The following is a 20,288-nucleotide window of genomic DNA, read 5'->3' on the forward strand; positions in this document are numbered from 1 at the left end:
GAAATCGGATTAAAGCTTTTTTCAATACCTTTGTAGTAAAGCATGTGTTGGGGGGATACTTACACATCACAAGTTTCTATAGAACATATAGAATGTTGCTTAAATGCCACTGACCACATTTAAAGCACTACCTAGAAAAATGTCATGTCAATAGGTACTAAAGGTAAACTGCTTTCAGAGTTAATCATAAAGCTTTATATAAATGACAAGTGATTCTGTCTTTGCGACCAGTGCAGACCATGATTTGTGCAGGCTGATCATGGTCTGCACTGTTTGCTCTTCAAACAGTAAATTTTCATTGAACATCCCTTTGAACTAGAGCTGCTTTTGAGAAAATTGTATGTCTCCTACAACTGCCTAATCATTTAGTGATTCAAAGTGGTTTGGTGAGTAGTTCCTATAGAGTTTCAAAGTGGTTTGGTGGTTCCAATAGTGATTCAAACTGGTTTGGGTGAGCGGTTCCTATAGTGATTCAAACTGTTTTGGTGAGCGGTTCCTATAGTGATTCAAAGGGGTTTGGTGAGTAGTTCCTATAGAGTTTCAAAGTGGTTTGGTGGTTCCAATAGTGATTCAAACTGGTTTGGGTGAGCGGTTCCTATAGTGATTCAAACTGATTTGGTGAGCGGTTCCTATAGTGATTCAAAGTGGTTTGGTGAGTAGTTCCTATAGAGATTCAAAGTGGTTTGGTGGTTCCTATAGTGATTCAAACCGTTTTGGTGAGTAGTTCCTATAGAGATTCAAAGTGGTTTGGTGGTTCCTATAGTGATTCAAACTGGTTTGGGTGAGCGGTTCCTATAGTGATTCAAACTGATTTGGTGAGCGGTTCCTATAGTGATTCAAAGTGGTTTGGGTGAGTGGTTCCTATAGAGATTCAAAGTGGTTTGGGTGAGTAGTTCCTATAGAGATTCAAAGTGGTTTGGGTGTGGTTCCTATAGAAATTCAAAGTGTTTGAGTGAGTGGTTCCTATAGAGATTCAAAGTGGTTTGGGTGAGTGGTTCCTATAGTGATTCAAAGTGGTTTGGGTGAGTGGTTCCTATAGTGATTCAAAGTGGTTAAATAAATACATATCCCCAAATAACAGCCATTTTGGCCTAAGCCATAAAATTTAATGATTTCACACTATCTCAGGTTTATACCTATAAAGTTTATACCTCTTACATATCTCAATGAGAGTCATATCTTCATCTCTGATATTTCAGTAAGTTGTAATACACTTGAAATATCTCTGAGGAATCATACCTCTTTCTGTGGAATCTCTATGAGATTGGTAAATCACAAATGAGCCGCGCCATAAGGAAACCAACATAGTGGCTTTCCGACCTGCATGGATCCAGACCAGCCTGCGCATCCGTGCAGTCTGGTCAGGATCCATGCTGTTCGCTTTCAAAGTCTATTGCAATTAGAGAAACTGTTAGGGAACAGCATGGCTCCTGACCAGACTGTGCGGATGCGCAGGCTGGTCTGGATCCATGCTGGTCGCAAAGCCACTATGTTGGTTTTCTCATGACATGGTCAAATATCTCAGGAGAGGGGTAATTTCTCACTTATCGGACAGAAAAATCTCTACTTTTAGAAGTGCTGGAAAATCTTATCTCACATGGGTTATCCCACACTCCTGTGACGGACTCCTTCATGCACTGAATATACATATTATTTATGTAAAATAATTAAAAATCAGGTACCTTTATCTTTTCTCTCCGTTCCTTATACTGTATTTCTCGATTCAAAATTCATTACTTTATGATAAGAACGTACCGTTACGATACAAACGATAACACTTAAGCGGAACTTTGTTATTGTGCGTCACTGAAATGTCACGACGTCACTTCTGCTTACGGACGTCAATTTCCCGCGTTTTAAATAGTTTCATATTTTCATGCTTGTTTTTATTGTTTCTGTTGTGGTAAGTGAGAAATAGAATCCATCATTGGTGTTCGGTGAAGATCGGAAATCCCAACCCTCGGGCGCACCGCTCAAGTCTTACTCGGCACAGCATCGTTTAAGACTTGAGCGGTGCACCCTCGGTTTGGGATTTTCTGATCTTAACCGAAGACCAATGACAGATTCTCTATATCCCTAGCCTAGAGACCTAAATAAGTATCATATCTCAGTCTCAATCTCAGATACCTCAGAGGGTCTTACCTATCTTACCTAGGGTATAGCTTTATCTCAAATATCTCAATGAGGGTATTACCTCTATCTTAAATACCTCAATGAGGATCATACCTCTACTGAGAGTCATACCTCTGTCTAAGATATCTTAATGAGGGCCATACCTCAAAAAAGTTTCCTCCTTTTTCAGCTGTGTTTACTGAGACATCCCACTGCTGGTTGCAAAGGCTTAAAATGTTTTGTTCAAAGGTAGGTATATTATTCGTTAAAGAGTTTCCGTACTCATTCAAACAATCACCGGAAATGTACTCATAGGTATGTATCAAGTCCACAGAAACTATATACTCTGGGTTCTCTTTCACTGAAAATAGACAAAGTAATATTTTGTGACTAAATTGTATATAATTCCTTGTCTAGGAATTGGGTAATACAACAAGAGCTGTCCGTAAGACAGCGCGCTCCACTATATTCAGGGATTTGACAGTAAAATGAATATATGTCTGAACAAGAAACCTCTACTTCAAAAGGAAGATACACCAAGGGGCATAATTCCATCAAATACACAAATCTGAGTTATTAGGATTGTTACAACACATGAGGATGATGATGATAAAGATATATTTTGAGTATCAAGTCATTATCGTATATTATATAGTACCAAAGTTATGTCCAGAAAACGAAGGTTGTAAAAATTTAAGTGTAAAAGGAGCATAATTTGGTCAAAAACACAAATCAGAGTTATGGGGATTGTTACCACACATGCAGATGATGATGATAAAGATACATTTTAAGTTTCAAGTCTTTATCTTATATAGCATTAAAGTTATATCCAGAAAGCGAAGATTGCAAAAAAAGTTTAAGAACAAAAGGGGCATAATTCTGTCAAAAACACAATTAGAGTTATGGGGTATGTAGCCACACGTGTAGATGATTATAAACAAATATTTTTAATTTCAAGTGATTTTATTTCAAAGTACTAAGATATGTCTATAAACGAAGCTCTCGAAAAAATCAAACAAGAAAATAATTCAAAGTATAACTTCATGGTGACCTTGATCTTGGGTATAATGGGCCCAGCCCCTGCACATACTTTGTTTGTATGCTGGACAATGTTTATGTGAACTTACGATATGATATAAGCAAGAGTAACAAAGACATGACAGAAAAACAAAGGTTGCCGAAAAACTTTAACATTAAAAATAACCTAAGTATAAGACCTTGATGACCTTGACCTTGGGTATAATGGGCCCAGTCCCTAAACATACTTTGTTTGCATGCTGGGCAATGTTTATGTAAAGTTACAGTAAGATATAAGCAATAGTAACAAAGATATGATAGAAAAACAAACTTTAAGGTTGCCGAAAAACTTTAACCTTAAAAATAACCTAAGTATAAGACCTTGATGACCTTGACCTTGGGTATAATGGGCTCAGCCCCTATACATACTTTGTTTGTATACTGGACAATGTTTATGTAAAGTTACAGTAAGATATAAGCAATAGTAACAAAGATATGACAAAAAAAGAAAGGTTGCCAAAAAACTTTAACCTTAATAGTAACAAAGATATGACAGAAAAACAAAGGTTGCCGAAAAACTTTAACCTGAAAAATAACCTAAGTATAAAGACCCTGGTGACCTTGACCTTGGATATAATGGGCTCAGCCCCTACACATACTTTGTTTGTATACTGGACAATGTTTATGTGAAGTTACAGTAAGATATAAGCAAGAGAAACAAAGATATGACTGAAAAAAAACAAAGGTTGCTGAAAAACTTTAACCTTAAAAATAACCTAAGTAGAACAGCCTGGTGACCTTGACCTTGGGTATAATGGGCTCAGCCCCTATACATATATTGTTTGTATACTGGTCAATGTTTATGTGAAGTTACAGTAAGATATAAGCAATAGTAACAAAGATATGACAGAAAAACAAAGGTTGCCGAAAAACTTTAACCAAGAAGGGTCACGCCGACGCCAGGGACTGGAAGGTCTAAGCTGTTTTTTAGGATGACCTTCACCTTTTTTCTTAGCTTGTCAGCAATTTTAGTAAATGTTCATGACCCTAATTTTAAAACTTTTCACATATATCTTTAACACTGGTGATCCCCGAATGAAGTCAAGCAAAAACGTTTGATTAAAATATTGAAAAGTCCAAGCGGAGATGTTTCTGTTCAAATTTGGTGAATATCTGTACAGCCGTTAATGAGTAAAATTGGTTTCAACTTTTTCTCTATCTTTAGCTGTAGCACCCCCAAAGTGCATTAAAGCTTTAACAATAAATCAAAATTTGAAATGGGAAAACCTGAACTAGAAATCTGCTGTTATCACACAAAAAGGAGAGTTTTGTAAGTGATGGCACAGTGACGATACACATATACTGGATTTATTAGAGTGGAAAAAAAATGTAATTTATCTATACTGAACAGCAAAAGAAACTATCCAGATGTATAACTGGTATATTTTGAAATAAACAAGAGCTGTCTCCATAGGATGACACATGCCCCTAATGGCACTTTGAATGAATAGTTATGGCCGATGTTAGAGTTTAGAACCTTTGACCTACGGACCTGGGTCTTGTGCGCGACACGTCGTCTTACTGTGCCACACATTCATGCGTAGTTATTTTAAAATCCATGCATGAATGACAAAGATATGGACCGGACATGCCCATCATTGCACTATCATGAAATATGACCTTTAATGTCTAAGTGTGACCTTGCCTTTTGAGCTACGGACCTGGGTCTAGCGCGCGACACGTCGTCTTACTGTGGTACACATTCATGTCCAATAATTTTAAAATCCATGCATGAATGACAAAGATATGGACCGGACACGCCCATCAATGCACTATCATGAAATATGACCTTTAACGTCTAAGTGTGACCTTGACCTTTGAGCTACAGACCTGGGTCTTGCGCGCGACACGTCGTCTTACTGTGCCACACATTTATGGGTAGTTACTTGAAAATCCATCCATGGATGACAAAGATATGGACCGGACACGCCCATCAATGCACTATCATGAAAAATGACCTGTAACGTCTAAGTGTGACCTTGACCTTTGAGCTACGGACCTGGGTCTTGCGCGCGACACGTCGTCTTATTGTGGTACACATTCATGCCAAGTTATTTGAAAATCCATCCATGGATGACAAAGATATGGACCGGACACGAAAATTGCGGACAGACCGACAGACGGACAGACGGTTCAAAAACTATATGCCTCCCTTTGGGGGCATAAAAATTGATTTTTTTAAATTTGAATCATTTCTTCATACCAAAATTACAATTCACGTGATAAATTTTTAAAAATCAATCAACCGTGAAGTCAATAGAGCCACAATAGCTGTTTGAAAGGCTATATCTTCTGCGCGTCAGTTGCATTGTAACATCCCAATTTGGCGCTCGCACTAAACTTGATTCAGTCGTGCAGTGCAACCAACAATATTTTAAAAACTTTTTGATGTTTTTCCGATTTGTCAATTATCAATATTTCCAATGACAATAAAATTTCACAAAGAACATTGTTAATTACAGGCGCACGTGAATATCATGCAAAACGGCTATTGTGGAACTACTGACTTCATGGTTGATTGATTTTTTAAAATTTTACACGTGTAATGTGATATGAAAAACACAAGTGATTCATAAATTAAAGTTTGTTAATGAAAATACCCCAGTTATAAAACTGGATAGTTTCTTTTGCTGTTCAGTATATTTCAGATTGAACAAATAAATGATACATTCATGTCTTGTGGTAAAACTTTATACCAAGTTATAGAAATATCCTTCTATGCATTTAAAAGGTACAGACTAGACAAGAAAAAGAGACATAAAATCTTTGACCCCTAAGTTTGTTCTAGATCTCTAAGCTAAAAGACACAATTTCCTACAGTAGTGAATGTTCGCTCCAAAATACTTGAATATCCATCCCTGTATTCCAAAAATAAACAAGAGGTCATTGACCCTATAGTGCTCACCTGAGTATAAGGATTTAAGTGTGTTTGCATAACGTAACGTGTTTGCATAATGTGTTTACAAGCCGTCACACACATTCTTTAGCCTAGGCCAATAGTTAGACAGAACAACTCTGACATCACACACCAAAAGTCAGTCAAGGCTCTAGCTACTAGTATTATTGATTCAGAGGAGAAGATGCATGTAGTCCAAGTTTGAAGCCTGTATATTCAAACATGTGAAAGTATGTCACCTGGTGTGTGGTCCAAATTTAAAGGCTGTAGCTACAGAAATGAGAAAGTAGGTCACTAAGTAAAGATCATTGTCAAAGTTCATTTCAGTACATTAAACTATGCATGTGGTCCAAATTTGAAGGCTGTAGCTTCAGAAATGTGAAAGTAGGTCACTAAGTCAAAATCAAGGTCAAATTTCATTTCGGAACACAAAACTACGCATTTTTGACCCTATGGGGGTAATTTGAACAATCTTACTTGAGAACCACAAGATGATGTCACATGCAACATATCAAAGTCCTAGGCCCTGTGGTTTCGGACCAAAAGATTTTCAAAGTTTTTCCCTATATAAGTCTATTTAAACCATGAGACTCCCGGGGCGGGGCCATATTTTACCCTGGTAGAGGACACTAGATGATTCTACATACCAAATATCTAGCACTAGGCCCTGTGCTTTTAGACACAAAGATTTTCGAGCCAGCAGTTTCACACAAGAAGATTTTTAAAGTTTCCACTACATACTTACAGGGAAAAGTGACCATGCCCTCTGGCGGCCATGTTTTTCGACGAATCAAAATAATTTGAACAATCTTGGTAGAGGGTCACACAAGGCCCATTTGTGTAAAATTATTTCAAAATCGGGCCAGCAGTTTCATACAAGAAGATTTTCAAATTTCCACTAAATATATATAGGAAAGAGTGACCACGCCCTCTGGCGACCATGTTTTTTGAGGAATCAGTATAATTTGAAAATCTTGGTACAGGGTGACATAAGGACCATTTGTGTGGAATTATTTCAAAATTGGACCAACAGTTTAGGAGGAGATTTTGTTTGAAGTTTTTTCTATTTTTAGCTCTGGCAGCCCCTATGTGCAACCAAGCGGAACCGTTTGAACAACTTTGGTAGAGGACCACCCAAGAAACATCATGGCCAAGTTTCATCAAAATCTATTAAGTGGTTTTGGAGGAGATGCCGTTTTAACACATATGTTGACGACAGACGTACGACTTGACGGATGCAAGCACGGATGCACGACAGACACAGCGTGATCACAATACCTTACCATGAGCACATTGTGCACAGGTGAGCTAAAAAGTTAGACCTGAAAAGAAAAATGAAGTAAAATCTTTCACCTTAAAGTGTGACAACTACAGATCTCACATGACACACATCAAGAAGAAATGGTATATATGTTTGTACCAAGTTATATATATGAATATTCCTCCATTCATTCAGAAGTTATAGACTTAACTTAAAATGTAAATGGTCTAGTTTCGGTGAACTTTTGCACCAACTTATTGTGAATATTAATCAATTCATACAAAAATTGTTGACCAAACACAAAAAGAAATGTAAAATCTATGACCTCTTAAAAGCAAATTTTACTTGGGTAGTTTTCGTTAGGTGAATGTTTGTGCTAAGTTACTTGAATATCCATGCAAGCATAAAAAGTTAATATAGGACAAAAAAGACTTACCGGTAATATATTTGACTGATATGGGTATTGAATGCATCACATTCTTTGTTATGATGAAAGCTTGTGCCCAGTCTTCAAAGCATTCTTAAAATACTGAGCAGAAAAACAGTTCTTGTACTAACAGACACTATGAACTTGACCTTTGCCCCTATGACCTCAAAATCTATATGGGGACATCCACTGCCCCTTGGTAGTGTGCCTGCGAAATCTGAAGATCTTGGAAAAGGGTTTCTCTTTGAGCAGAAACTATTTTATATTAAAAGTAACTGTAACTCTTCCCTTTGATAAGCTGAGCTCAAAAATCAGTGGCGGGGGGGAGTGATCTTCTACCCATCACCAATTTCATGTCAATTTTCAGGATCTTTTATAGTTTTAAGCTACCAAACAGATGGGCAGAGGAGAGAATACCTGTGCTATCACATTGTTTTTCTCCAGGCATATAAAAAAAACAATTCAATGAACTAGAATCCTTTATCAAGTGATATATAAACAAGAGCTGTCACTAATGGTGACAAATGCCCCTGCAGTGCCTTGACCTTTGACCTGGTGCCCCCAAAGTCAATAGGGGTTGTGTACTCAATAAGTACTATTAGCATTTGAAGGTTTGGGTGCAGTGGTTCGCGAGTAAAGTGCCTTCATGCAAAAAGTTAACGTTGTGACGAACGAACTAATGGACGGACAGTTGAAAACTAATATGCCTCCCTTTGGGGGCATAAAAAATCTAACAGAGAAATTTTAGTCATATTGAAGAAAAACATGATTTTGGAGGAAACTTGACCCAATTTCAACCAAAGAAAAACATGTTATGGCATCTATCTAATTCCAAAAAGAAACAAGAAATTCCATGAAAAACAGCTTCAAATTTTGAAGTTTACATCATACAATCATGTTCTGTACAAATATCACAAACAAAAATAATCCTCTGTCATATGTCATCCTGACTTAAGTCATGAGTTTGACCTTGTCCTTATGGCATTTTCATTAAACGAAAACAAGAGGATCATTGACCATAAAAAGCTCACGGGGGTTTGAGTGTGTTTGTATAAGTATATAGGGAAAAATGACCACGCCCTCTGACCACAGTGTTTTTTGACAAATCAAAATAATTTGAACATCTTGGTAGAGGGTCACACAAGAACCATTTGTGTAGAATTATTCTAAAATTGGGACAGCAGTTTCACACAAGAAGATTTTTAAAGTTTCCACTATATAAATATAGGGAAAAGTGACATACCCTCTGGCAGCAATGTTTATTGACAAATCAAAATAAATTGAACTATCTTGGGTGTGGGTCGCAAAAGGATCATTTGTGTAAAATTATTTTAAAATCGGGCTTGCAGTTTCACACAAGAAGATATTTAAAGTTTCCACTAAATACTAGGGCTGGGATGATTACTCGGTTAATCGGATCCGATTCGATTACTAGGTGAAAGCGGTTTCAATTTTGCAAAACCGCTGATCGCTCTTAAACAATAAACATCACGAATGGTATTTTATACATTTCTTTGACCAGCAAATAGATCCACAGTATATTTCCGCTAAAACACATCAACTTGAACATAATCAGTAGTCTCAGATTTGCTTGTTGTGATATAACTAATATAAAATACACAAAAATATGACTTATTAATTATCACACTTCTTCTAAATGATAAAGCTCTTAAGTTCCTAATAAAGTCAACTGCTGGAGGTACCTTTATAGGGTCGTCAGGTTAACCGGTTCGATTCGATTTCATACAAATGATTAACCAGTTTCAAAATTTTGAAATCCTCCCAGCCCTACTAAATACATATACGAAAAAGTGACCCTTGACGCCTCTGGCACTGTTTTTTTTCACAAATCAAAATAATCTGAACAATCTTGGAAGAGGGTCACACAAGGTCCATTTGTGTAAAGCTATTCTAAAATTGGGCCAGCAATTTCACACAAGAAGATTTTTAAAGTTTCCACTATATACATATAGGAAAGAGTGACCATGCCCTCTGGCGGCCATGTTTTTTGACAAATCAAAAAATTTGAACAACTTGGTAGATGGTCACACAAGGACTGTTTGAACAACTGTAGCTGAGGACCATCCAAGGAACATCCATGCCAAGTTTCATTAAAATCCATTCTGTGGTTATGGAGATGTCTATTTAACACAACTGTTGACGATGGACAGACTCACACACGGATGCACAGAGGCACAACAGACACAGCGTGATCAAAATAGCTCACAAGAACCATTTCTTTTATAGAGGGTCATACAAGGACCATTTGTGTAAAATTATTCTAAAATTGAGCCAGCAGCTTCACACAAGAAGATTTTGAAAGTTTTCACTACATACATATAGGGATAAGTGAACACACCGTCTGGTGGCCATGTTTTTTGATGAATCGGAATAATATTTGAACAATCTTGATAGAAGGTCACAAAAGGATCATTTAGATGTGTAGGAATTATTCTAAAATCAGGCCAGCAGTTTCACACAAGAAGATTTTCAAAATTTCCACATGCTCTGACGGCCATTTTTCTGAGGAATCAATATAATTTGAACAATCTTGGTAGAGGTTCCCACAAGGATAATTTGTGTGAAATTATTTCTCAATTGGACCATCAGTTTAGATATTGTTTGAAGATTTTTCTAATTTTAGCTCTGGTGGCCCTTTTGTGCAACCAAGTGCAACCATTTGAGCAACTTTGGTCGAGGACCATCCAAGGAACATTCATGCCAAGTTTCATCAAAATCTATTCAGTGGTTATGGAGATGTCTTTTAAACACAATTGTTGGCAACAAACAGACACACAATGGACACAGCATGATCACAATAGATCACCCTGAGCCATGCTCAGGTGAGCTAAAAAGTAAAACAGATCAACACTTTTAGTTCATTGCAACATTGCAATCAGAACATAGGTTCTGCATGTTGTCAATATCAGAAAGTTTCATAAATATCTTTAAATTGGTTAAAAAGATATGGAATGGACATGAAATTAGACAAACTCAAACTATACCACTCTATATTCCAATGGGAACAAACAGTTGGGACTAAAATTTAACAAAGTTAAAACATTTCTCAAAATATGTATAAACTAAAATTCCTAAGACTGTATGAAACAAAAATGATTAAAGATATCCTTAAAAGACAAAAATCCTACAAAGACCTCTTGCTTTTCTACCTGATGTCTAGAAGTTATCTATATTCTGAAATACTTATGAAATCTACTGATTCTCATTGACCTCATTTGTAGTGCCAGCTAGGATTGTACTTGAATGATAGACCCATGGCATGAAGTTCTGTTTATCACCACATCAAACAAAACAGGAATGATAATTCCACATTAACCAATATCTTTAACATAAAGCTAACAGGTAGCAGATATCATAAATGTAATATTCTGCAGGAGATAACATTTCTTCTATAATAGAGGCTTTAATTACATGAAATCCAAAATAAAGATAAAACAAGAAAGCACAAGACACTTGAAGTTATACAGTCTTTTACAGTTTGTAAGCATTTGAGTCAACATAAATACTTACATAGACAGAAGCGATCATGAGGTAAAGTACTGGTATAATCCCAGTTCCCTGTCCCGGAACATGTGAAATTCTTGGCACTGGTTTTATCAGAGAAAATATAGCCTGTTTTGCAGGTGGACTCGCAGACAAGATTCCCACCAACTTCGTTGCAGTCTCTCAATGCATTATTGTCAACAAATATCTGTTCTTGGAAACAAGCATTCGCTGAAAGATACAGAATACTGGTTGAAATAAAAGATACATAGATCACAGAATGACAAACATCATTGGTTTATAAAATTCTCTTTAAAATTCCACAAGCAAAATCTAGAATTATGCCCCCACACACTGTCCTCAAAATAGAAAATTTTTAGCCATGACCATTCTCTTAAGAAGGATGCTTGACAAAAAAAATGAAGAAAAATGTATCCAGATAAGGCTGTGCATCTGAGTAACTTTGATTCAATTCCTTCAAAAAGAAGTTGAACACACAACATTTTTCTCTACAGCAAAACAATCAAATGGCCTTAAAGGCTGTAAAAAATAATCACAGGAAAAAATTCCTTTCTTTATGGTCATTTGAGCATCTAGCTTGTTCATCTGTGGAAGTTTTAAGCAAACTAGAGATGCTTTTGAGAAAAGCGCATTTCTCCAACAACTGCCTAATCATCTAAATAGTAAGTCAGTCTTTATATACTGTTTACTTAGAGCACATACGCATGCACTTTTTTAACACCAAAAGGACCCACATACTACTTTTAGTAGTATAATGTAGATACCCATGTATAATGCGCAGTTTTTTCACCCCCCCCCCCCCCACCCCCAGGACCACCCCTGGTGCACATTATACACAGTTATAGACCATTTTCGAACTTCAAAAGTTTGTTTCCAATTTTCGCCATTTTGGTAAAGGGAAACTACTCTCCATGCTAACTGTCAACGCTAAAATCTAAGATAGCTGTTACGTTCCGTAAAAGATCAAGTGGTTTATTTTTCTTTCAAACAAAATTAATTTCGTATAAATTTTAAGGTATTTTGATGAAAGAAATATTAAATAATCACAAATATTATGATACTAATTAAAGATGAAGTATTATCTTTAACCGAGATCCAACTGTTAACAACCAAATTGACAGGAGGTGACACGCTCATTGCCGGTAATTACTGGCCATTTGATTGTGCCAAAAAAGACTATCACACCTTTTGTTATCAGTTTGAATTGAGAAGCTCATGTCATTTTGAAAGATACCATTCCGAAATACCCTAAATGTACCCTATACTACCTGCGCATGCGCTTTCGTGCACCTAAAACGTTCCCTATACTACTAATTAGTGCGACACAACATTAAAATGAACAATTTTTAACTAAGTCAGGGTCCACAACTCCTACAATACTGAATGAATCCGGACGCAAAAACCACAGGTGCACAACTGCACATGCTGACCAACATTCCTGTAAACTTTGGTGACTCTAGGTCAAATACTTTTGGAGCTACGCGCAACACAACATTAAAATGACCAATTTTTAACTATGTCAGGGGCCATAACTCCTACACAACTTAATGAATCCGGACACGAAACCACAGGTGCACAATTACACATGCTGACCAACATTCCTGTAAAGTTTTGTGACTCTAGGTCAAATACTTTTGGAGCTAGGTGCGACACAACACTAAAATGACCAATTTTCACGAAGTCAGGGGTCATTACTCCTACACGACTGATTGAATCCAGATGCGAAACCCCAGGTGCACAACTACACATGCTGACCAACATTCCTTTAAAGTTTTGTGACTCTACATCAAATACTTTTGGAGCTAGGCGCAACACAACATTCTCGGAAGGACGGACGGACAAGGGCAAATCTATATATGGGGGCATAAAAATTCATATTCTAATGTTCATAAAAAAAAAACAACTTCAATTTGAAAGAAAGATTATTTTTTAGCCAAATCTGGAGGCATGCTGCTTTAAGATTGAGGCAAATCGGACAACAAGAGGGCCATGATGGCCCTATATCGCTCACCTGAATACCATTGCTCTTAATGATAAGATTCAGTCCATAGTTATCTACCCTAATTGTCTGAGTCAAACTTATGACAATAATGAAATTTCAAATGAGTCCTATAAGTTCTTACTGATACAAATTCATTTTGATTAATATCAGGGGAGGTAATCAGATATAAAATAACTCTAGAACCTATGACTGGATCTGACAGATTCATCATGGAATCCAAGATTTATTGTTGTTGAAGATATTTTGCAAGTTTGTATCAAATCAAACAATAAATGAAGTCTCTATATGACTGCACAAGCCAAAAATAGCAAATTTTGGACTTTTAACGGGCCATAACTCTGGAACCCATGACGGGATATGGCCAGTTTTCGAAAGAAACCGAGATATTAAGCCATTACAAGTTGTGTGCAAGTTTGATTAAAGTTGATTGCAAAATATTGTCTCTATTGTGTTCACAAGCAAAAAATAGCAAATTTTGGCCCTTTAAGGGGTAACTCTTAAACCGATGATGGGATCCGCCTTGTTTTCGAAAGGAACTGAGATATTATGCCAATACAAGTTGTGTGCAAGTCTGATTAAAGTTGATTTCAAAATATTGTCTCTATCGTGTTCACAAGCAAAAAATAGCAAATTTTGGCCCTTTAAGGGGCCATAACTCTTAAACCCATGATGGGATCTGCCTTGTTTTCAAAAGGAACCGAGATATTATGCCAATACAAGTTGTGTGCAAGTTTTATTAAAGTTGATTGTGAAATGTTGTCTCTATCGTGTTCACAAACCAAAAACAGCAAATTTTGGCCCTTTAAGGGGCCATAACTCTTGAACCCATGATGGGATCTGGCCAATTTTCGAAGAGAACCGAGATATTATGCCCATACAAGTTGAGTGCAAGTTTGATAAAAATCAAATACAAAATGTGGTCTCTATGATGTTCACAAGGAAATTGTGGACGTACGGACGGACGACGGGTGATCACAAAAGCTCACCCTGTCACTACGTGACAGGTGAGCTAGTAAGTGTGAGAGGAGTTGGACACACAAGATTCAGAATGTACAAACGGATGGACTTAAGCTTGTAAATATGTATGGACATACATACACACTGACAGCAGCAACACTGAAAGCCCTCCACTTTAATGTGCAGGGGCGTAAAAATTATACCTGTGCAAGCAAGTTTGAAGATTCTTCAAAGCCAATTTGGATTCTATCTTTAGCAATCAAACACAACTAAGCAACAATTGTTCAACATCTCAAAGACTAACAGTTGGATATATCAAGAACACTTTAAACAAAATTGTAGACAACAACTCCTTATTTAAAATTTTTCTCTGTGCCTTAGGGCACATAACTCTGCAGTGCTTCCATTTGCTAGAAAATAATTTGACAAGCAAATCTACATTTAAAGGTTACTACAATTTAAGCTTGCAAAATACCAAAAGAATATAATTGCCCTCCAGGCATTCAGCTGACCTTAACCTTAAATATATGTCATAACACATTGTTTCAATAAATAAAACTGTCTTATGTGAATAACATTCATCAAAAGAACAAGTGTATCCACAGGACAGGAGTACCCCCATTTTCTGTCACTGCACATAATTGAATGACTCTAGGTGAAACACTTCTTATAAAGATACTTGCAGCACAAACTTTTATTAATAAGCACTTTTTGCATATTTTTCACTATGTCAAAGAACCATAACTGGTCTGGCTGAGTAAAATCCCAAACAAAACAACAAATGCACAACCTAAATAACATTAACTTAAATCTGTATGGCTCTAAGGCAATTACTTTTTACTGCAATTTTTTTAAATAGTCAATGGCAATAATTCTGATCTGGCTGAAAAATGCTAAACAAGGAGCTGCGTTCAATAAACGCCTGATGCCACCGGTGGCATCCTTGTCGATACAAAGCGACTTAAGTCCAAAACGAGGTCAAGGTCAAACTGAGGTCAGGTGATGTTTAAAGATGAGGAAAGGTCACAGGTTACATCTGCATTAGTATCAATTCATTCTTGTAAGCGGTATTGATGTTAGACAAAACGGTCCCATTTGGTTAACCAAGAGATGGCCCATATAAAGCAACCTAAGTCCAAAACGAGGTCAAGGTCAAACTGAGGTCAGGTGATGTTTGATGATGAGGAATGGTCACTGGTTACATCTGTATTAGTATCAATTCATTCTTGAGATCAGTAGATGCCGGGGGCATAAAAAAACCCTCACATGCTGATTATAATCTTATCTTAGGTCAAATACTTATAGAGAAACGAGACAAACTTTTAGGCCCTTTTTATACATGTATTATCTAAGTTAAGGGCCATAACTCTGGTCAGGCTATGTGAGAACCCAATTAAAACAACAGGTGCAAAACTTCACAGGCTGAACGACAATCCTATAAGGTTTGATATGACAATCTTCTAAGGTTTGATGCTTCTGGAGTCTGGACCAAATACTTCCTGAGATACATGCATACACAACACAAATTTGGAAATTGTTATCCCCCTCCCGCTGTGAACTTAAAACCTTTGCTGGTGTATACTAAGCAGTCAACAGTTACAACATGTCAAAATAATACATAAACTTAAGGTTGTTGATCCTGGTGATAAAATTTCAATTTCTAAATATTTTCATATTCTTGTCTGTTATTTAATTTTTCTTCAGTGGTAAATGAAGCTCATACAGAGAAAACTCAATAAAACTGAAATTACAGATTGTCATAATGGGCCCATTACCTTAAGATAAAAAGTTTTTGTTTACTCACCAACATAATCAACCATAAATTTGCACATGGATTCCCTGCCAAACTCATCTTCTGCAGTAGCTGTAACAATGTCAGCTGTGCCAATTTTACTAACAGACACAGCAAGTGATGATGGGCTCACTTGAAGCGTACCACCAGATACTGAGATTTCACTAGATGTATTATAGGCCTCAGAATCTCTACCAGAAACAGAAATTGTCTTTGATGGCGGACAACCAAGTGTTGGCTTAACTGTGCGATCTGAAACATTAAATATATGTAGATATTCAGAATTTCTCTCAGTTCAGAAACCCTAACTACAAGAAGAAACTCTTACTACTGTTAACATTAAATATAGGTACTCAGAACTTTGTTCTTTCAGAAATCCTAACTACAAGTGATGTTACATTAAATTTTATGTATTCAGAATCTAGTTGAGTTCAAAAATCCTAAGTGCAAATAACATTAGATACAAGTATTCAGAATTTCTTTCACTTCAGAATCCCTAACTGCAAGTAGTATATATATTAAACCCTTCTTTTGTTCATTGATAACACCAACAGAACTTCAAATCCAAACATTTTCATAGAAGAAAAATATATATGCAGCCATTCACAAGTTTGTTATATTTCTGCAACACTTAGAAATTTTTCCTATTTCAACTCATTTTTAAATGGTTGAAGCAAGTTTGTAATACTCTAATATGTATGTTTCATTCCATCTCTTTCTCACTGAAATCATTGGTGGAAACTTGTTAAAATACGCATCTTGTAAAACACATATGCCATCACGGTGGCCTGTTTGAGGAAAGTAGGTATATAATTTTGCATGCTTTGACCTTTGCTGAAATGAAATACAACAGGGGTCATATACTGACTACTGACAATCATCTTATTAAGACAGACAGACAAAACATACTGTTCTTACAAGTTTGAAGCCATTTTCAGTCCAGGGCACTACAGGCAAAAATACTTCACAAACTGAATAATTATTGTACGATGTTTAATGAATCTTAGTCAAATAGTTTTGACAAATGCACTACAGAAATTCAGAGGAATGAAATTTGGAAAGGGAAGTGGGTGGTGGCTGTTATAGGGGCACAAATACCCAACAGAGGTGTAGTGTGACCAAATCTGATAAAGGGGGAGGGGGTTTAGACACATAATCCTAAAAAAAAATTGTCTAGAATATAAAAATTATGATTAATATACAGGAGCATTCTTCAGTTGAGCTAGAAACCAAAGATAAGTTCTGAAGAAACCACTCCTAAAGTCTATGTGGAGGCCAAGACCTACAGTGTCAATGTGGAGTTAAGCTAGTGCTCAATTCTAATGCATCTATGTCAAAAATACCTACCTATAACATTAAAGGTAACTGTACATGTTTCATCATTTCCTTGGAAATCTCTCGCAGTGTAAGTTACTGAGGTATCAACAAGCAGCCTGTCACCAGACTGTAAAGGATCAATCCTGCTGAATGAGGCCACTGCAAAGTTATCACTGGCTGTTCCAGGTGTGAAGAACACTTGATCAACTGCATCAATGTTGTATGTCTCTCCACAGCTACCACTAAATGTTGGATTTTCTGTGTCTGTAAAACAATAATTAGCTGAGCAATGTATTCTTGATCAGTGAAGGTTCTTTTTTACTGTCTCTGTGAACCATGAATTAACAGAGATAGGTTCATCACAAAATACTTTACATATTAGGACTTAAGTATTGTAAACAATGTCCTACCTAATATCATTAATTTGATCAAGAGTTATAAACAGAGTAAATACAATACAAATACATTCTGTTCAGTTTAAGGATTAAATGTTATGATGGGTACAAACAACATTTGCACAGTATTATATATCAGCCTGGTGCACAACCTCACATGCTATATAACAATCCTCTCATGTTTTATGAGTCTTAGTCAAAAACTTTTTGAGAAACATGCAATACAAACATAGATGCCTTACATGCATATTTTTGACTTAATCAAGGGCCAGAAATCTGGTCCAACTGATAGAAATCCTAAACAAAACCCAAGGTTGACCATAGGTTAAATACATTTAAAGAAACATATGACAGAAAAACCAATGCCCTTTTGAGCATATTTTAATCTGTTTAGATACTTTTTGAGATACATGCGACACATATGATTTGGGCCTTTCTTAGCATATTTCTTACTCTCACACCCCATCATTACCCCTCTTGAGAGAGGACCATACTAGAATTCTCATACAAGACCTTCACTAACACCTTAATTCACATTTTCACTTGTTCCTGCACCACTCATGAAGATATTGCATATCTGATGCTGCCATACTGGGTGATGAAAAACTGATTACCAATTACATAGATTACAGGTTTCTCCAAGACTTACTTTTCATCATTAAAAACAAGTTTATAAACAAAATACAAAGATATGTACCTCTACATTCAGGAAGATTTCCAGCTAGATTGTTAGACCACACTGCATTATTACCAATGTAATCACATGTGTAATTAGTAGGACTTGTTATTGTAAATCCATTTCTGTCACATGTGTAATAAAGAACTGAGCCAATCTCATATCCATTAACTACCTGTTTAGAATCTCCAGGAGTACCAGGGTCTGTGCACATTTTTCCTTCAGAAAAGAAGAAAGCAGTTAGAGTCAGGAGCTTACATACTTGTACAAAGTTAAAATAATCTGCATTATATTTCAATGTCATTACAAACTTTACAATAAAAAGATATCTACACAGATCAATAAAATGATATTTTGTCGGTTTTCTTTTATAATCATGTATGGAGAGTTAAAATGTTCATTCTTTTTGCAGATGGTCTTCAATAACAATAAAATTTAAATGTCTAAATTTGAAAAACATTAAGCTAGCAGTGTTAGAAATATAAGAGACAGGTGGTATGTGCATAGACTGTTCAAACAAAATGCAAAAAAATTATGTTGTTTTTTTTGTTGTTTTTTTAACTGCAGATGGTCTTTAGGTAAATGGTAAAACAGAATTTAAATGTTTAAACTGGTAGTCCCTATAAAGAGGTAGATTTGTTCACATGTAGTTTTTAGCATAGTTTTGGTAATTCACATACAGTCTATAATTTGTTCCTATATGGAATTCAACAGATTGTGGCAAATACTTTAATACATTAAACATATTCAAAGTCTTTATCCTTACCAGCACAAGCCAGTGTCCCAAAGTTCCATCGGCCATTTTTCTTACACCTGACAGTAGTGTTACCTTCATCATCATTCGAGAATCCAGTGACATCAAAACCATTGTCACAGTCGAAAATAAACTTGGAGGTGGAAGGTAGATATGTGTTTGTTGCAGGCCCTATGTTGTTAAAGAATTTTCCACCCACTGGCATTACCAACTCGGGCTCACCACAATCAATTTCTGCATAATGAAAATTGAATATACATTATAAAGTTGTTCCATACATCAACTGGCCTATGTGCTGCTGTCTTTATACAATTCTTCAAATCTCTGATATGAGAATTAAAAATCATAAACAGTCAAACTTTGTTTCTCTCGAACTCGGATAATTTGTACACCACCCTTCGCTTGAACTAGTTGTCAGGTCCCAGCAATATCCCTTTTTATGAATTTTGTTAAATGGCTCGAACTACGGATAACTCAAACAGATTTTGCTGTTCCTGTTGAGTTCAAATGAATGAAATTTGAATGTATCCTAAAATTATTCTTGCCGCTTTCATTTTCTTTCCACTTGATAATGGTATAGGTTGTAACCAAAGCCCCAAATTCAATTCTTATCTCCATTTCTTACTGACACAGCCTTTACTGAATAAAAATAATGCTGTGTCCTTAGTGGCTAGGTTCAAATAAACAAATTGTTTAGATCCTGATTATATCAATGAAAACCTCATCATCATGTGTTGAATTTTTCTGCTGAAGAAAATGTGACAAGCTTTAGGCGATGCTATGGGCGTGAGAGGTGTAACAGTTGCACATTTCATTACTTCTCATGAACAGACTCAGTCAAACCAAGTCTCCAATTATTCTGCTTTGTTGCTTTCTATGCTTCCAAAGGATCTTTTTACAGCTTTTAAAAAAAAAACTATCAAAATTTAACCCATAAGAGTAGATCTATATCATGTATGATTTTCACTAGCTTATCTATTCCTTATTATCCTGTTTTATTAAATTAGCACGTTGGATATTGTGACTTGCATTCAGAACACAATATATCATGATATTTTGGTCCATCTCAGGTGGGCATCTCCACATACAGAACAACA

At 36.2% G+C, this 20,288-nt stretch overlaps 1 protein-coding gene across 4 annotated transcripts in view; it reads right to left on the reverse strand.

Moving 5' to 3' along the window:
* The window catches only part of LOC123564875 (uncharacterized), a 531,225-nt gene that overhangs the window by 433,242 nt on the left and 77,695 nt on the right, over positions 1-20,288 (reverse strand). For all 4 annotated transcript variants that reach the window (XR_008369995.1, XM_053537514.1, XM_053537515.1 and 1 more), the window contains exons 21-26: positions 19,204-19,425; positions 18,459-18,656; positions 17,397-17,630; positions 16,062-16,301; positions 11,305-11,508; positions 2,277-2,473 (exon numbers count right to left, since the gene is read on the reverse strand). Coding sequence is in view for 3 of the 4 variants with exons in the window: in XM_053537514.1 (XP_053393489.1) it covers positions 2,277-2,473; positions 11,305-11,508; positions 16,062-16,301; positions 17,397-17,630; positions 18,459-18,656; positions 19,204-19,425 (1,295 nt within the window). In the remaining variant the exon portion in view is untranslated. The remainder of the gene's footprint in view (positions 1-2,276; positions 2,474-11,304; positions 11,509-16,061; positions 16,302-17,396; positions 17,631-18,458; positions 18,657-19,203; positions 19,426-20,288) is intronic.

This window comes from Mercenaria mercenaria, chromosome 2 (assembly GCF_021730395.1).
Source record: "Mercenaria mercenaria strain notata chromosome 2, MADL_Memer_1, whole genome shotgun sequence".
NCBI lineage: Eukaryota > Metazoa > Mollusca > Bivalvia > Venerida > Veneridae > Mercenaria > Mercenaria mercenaria.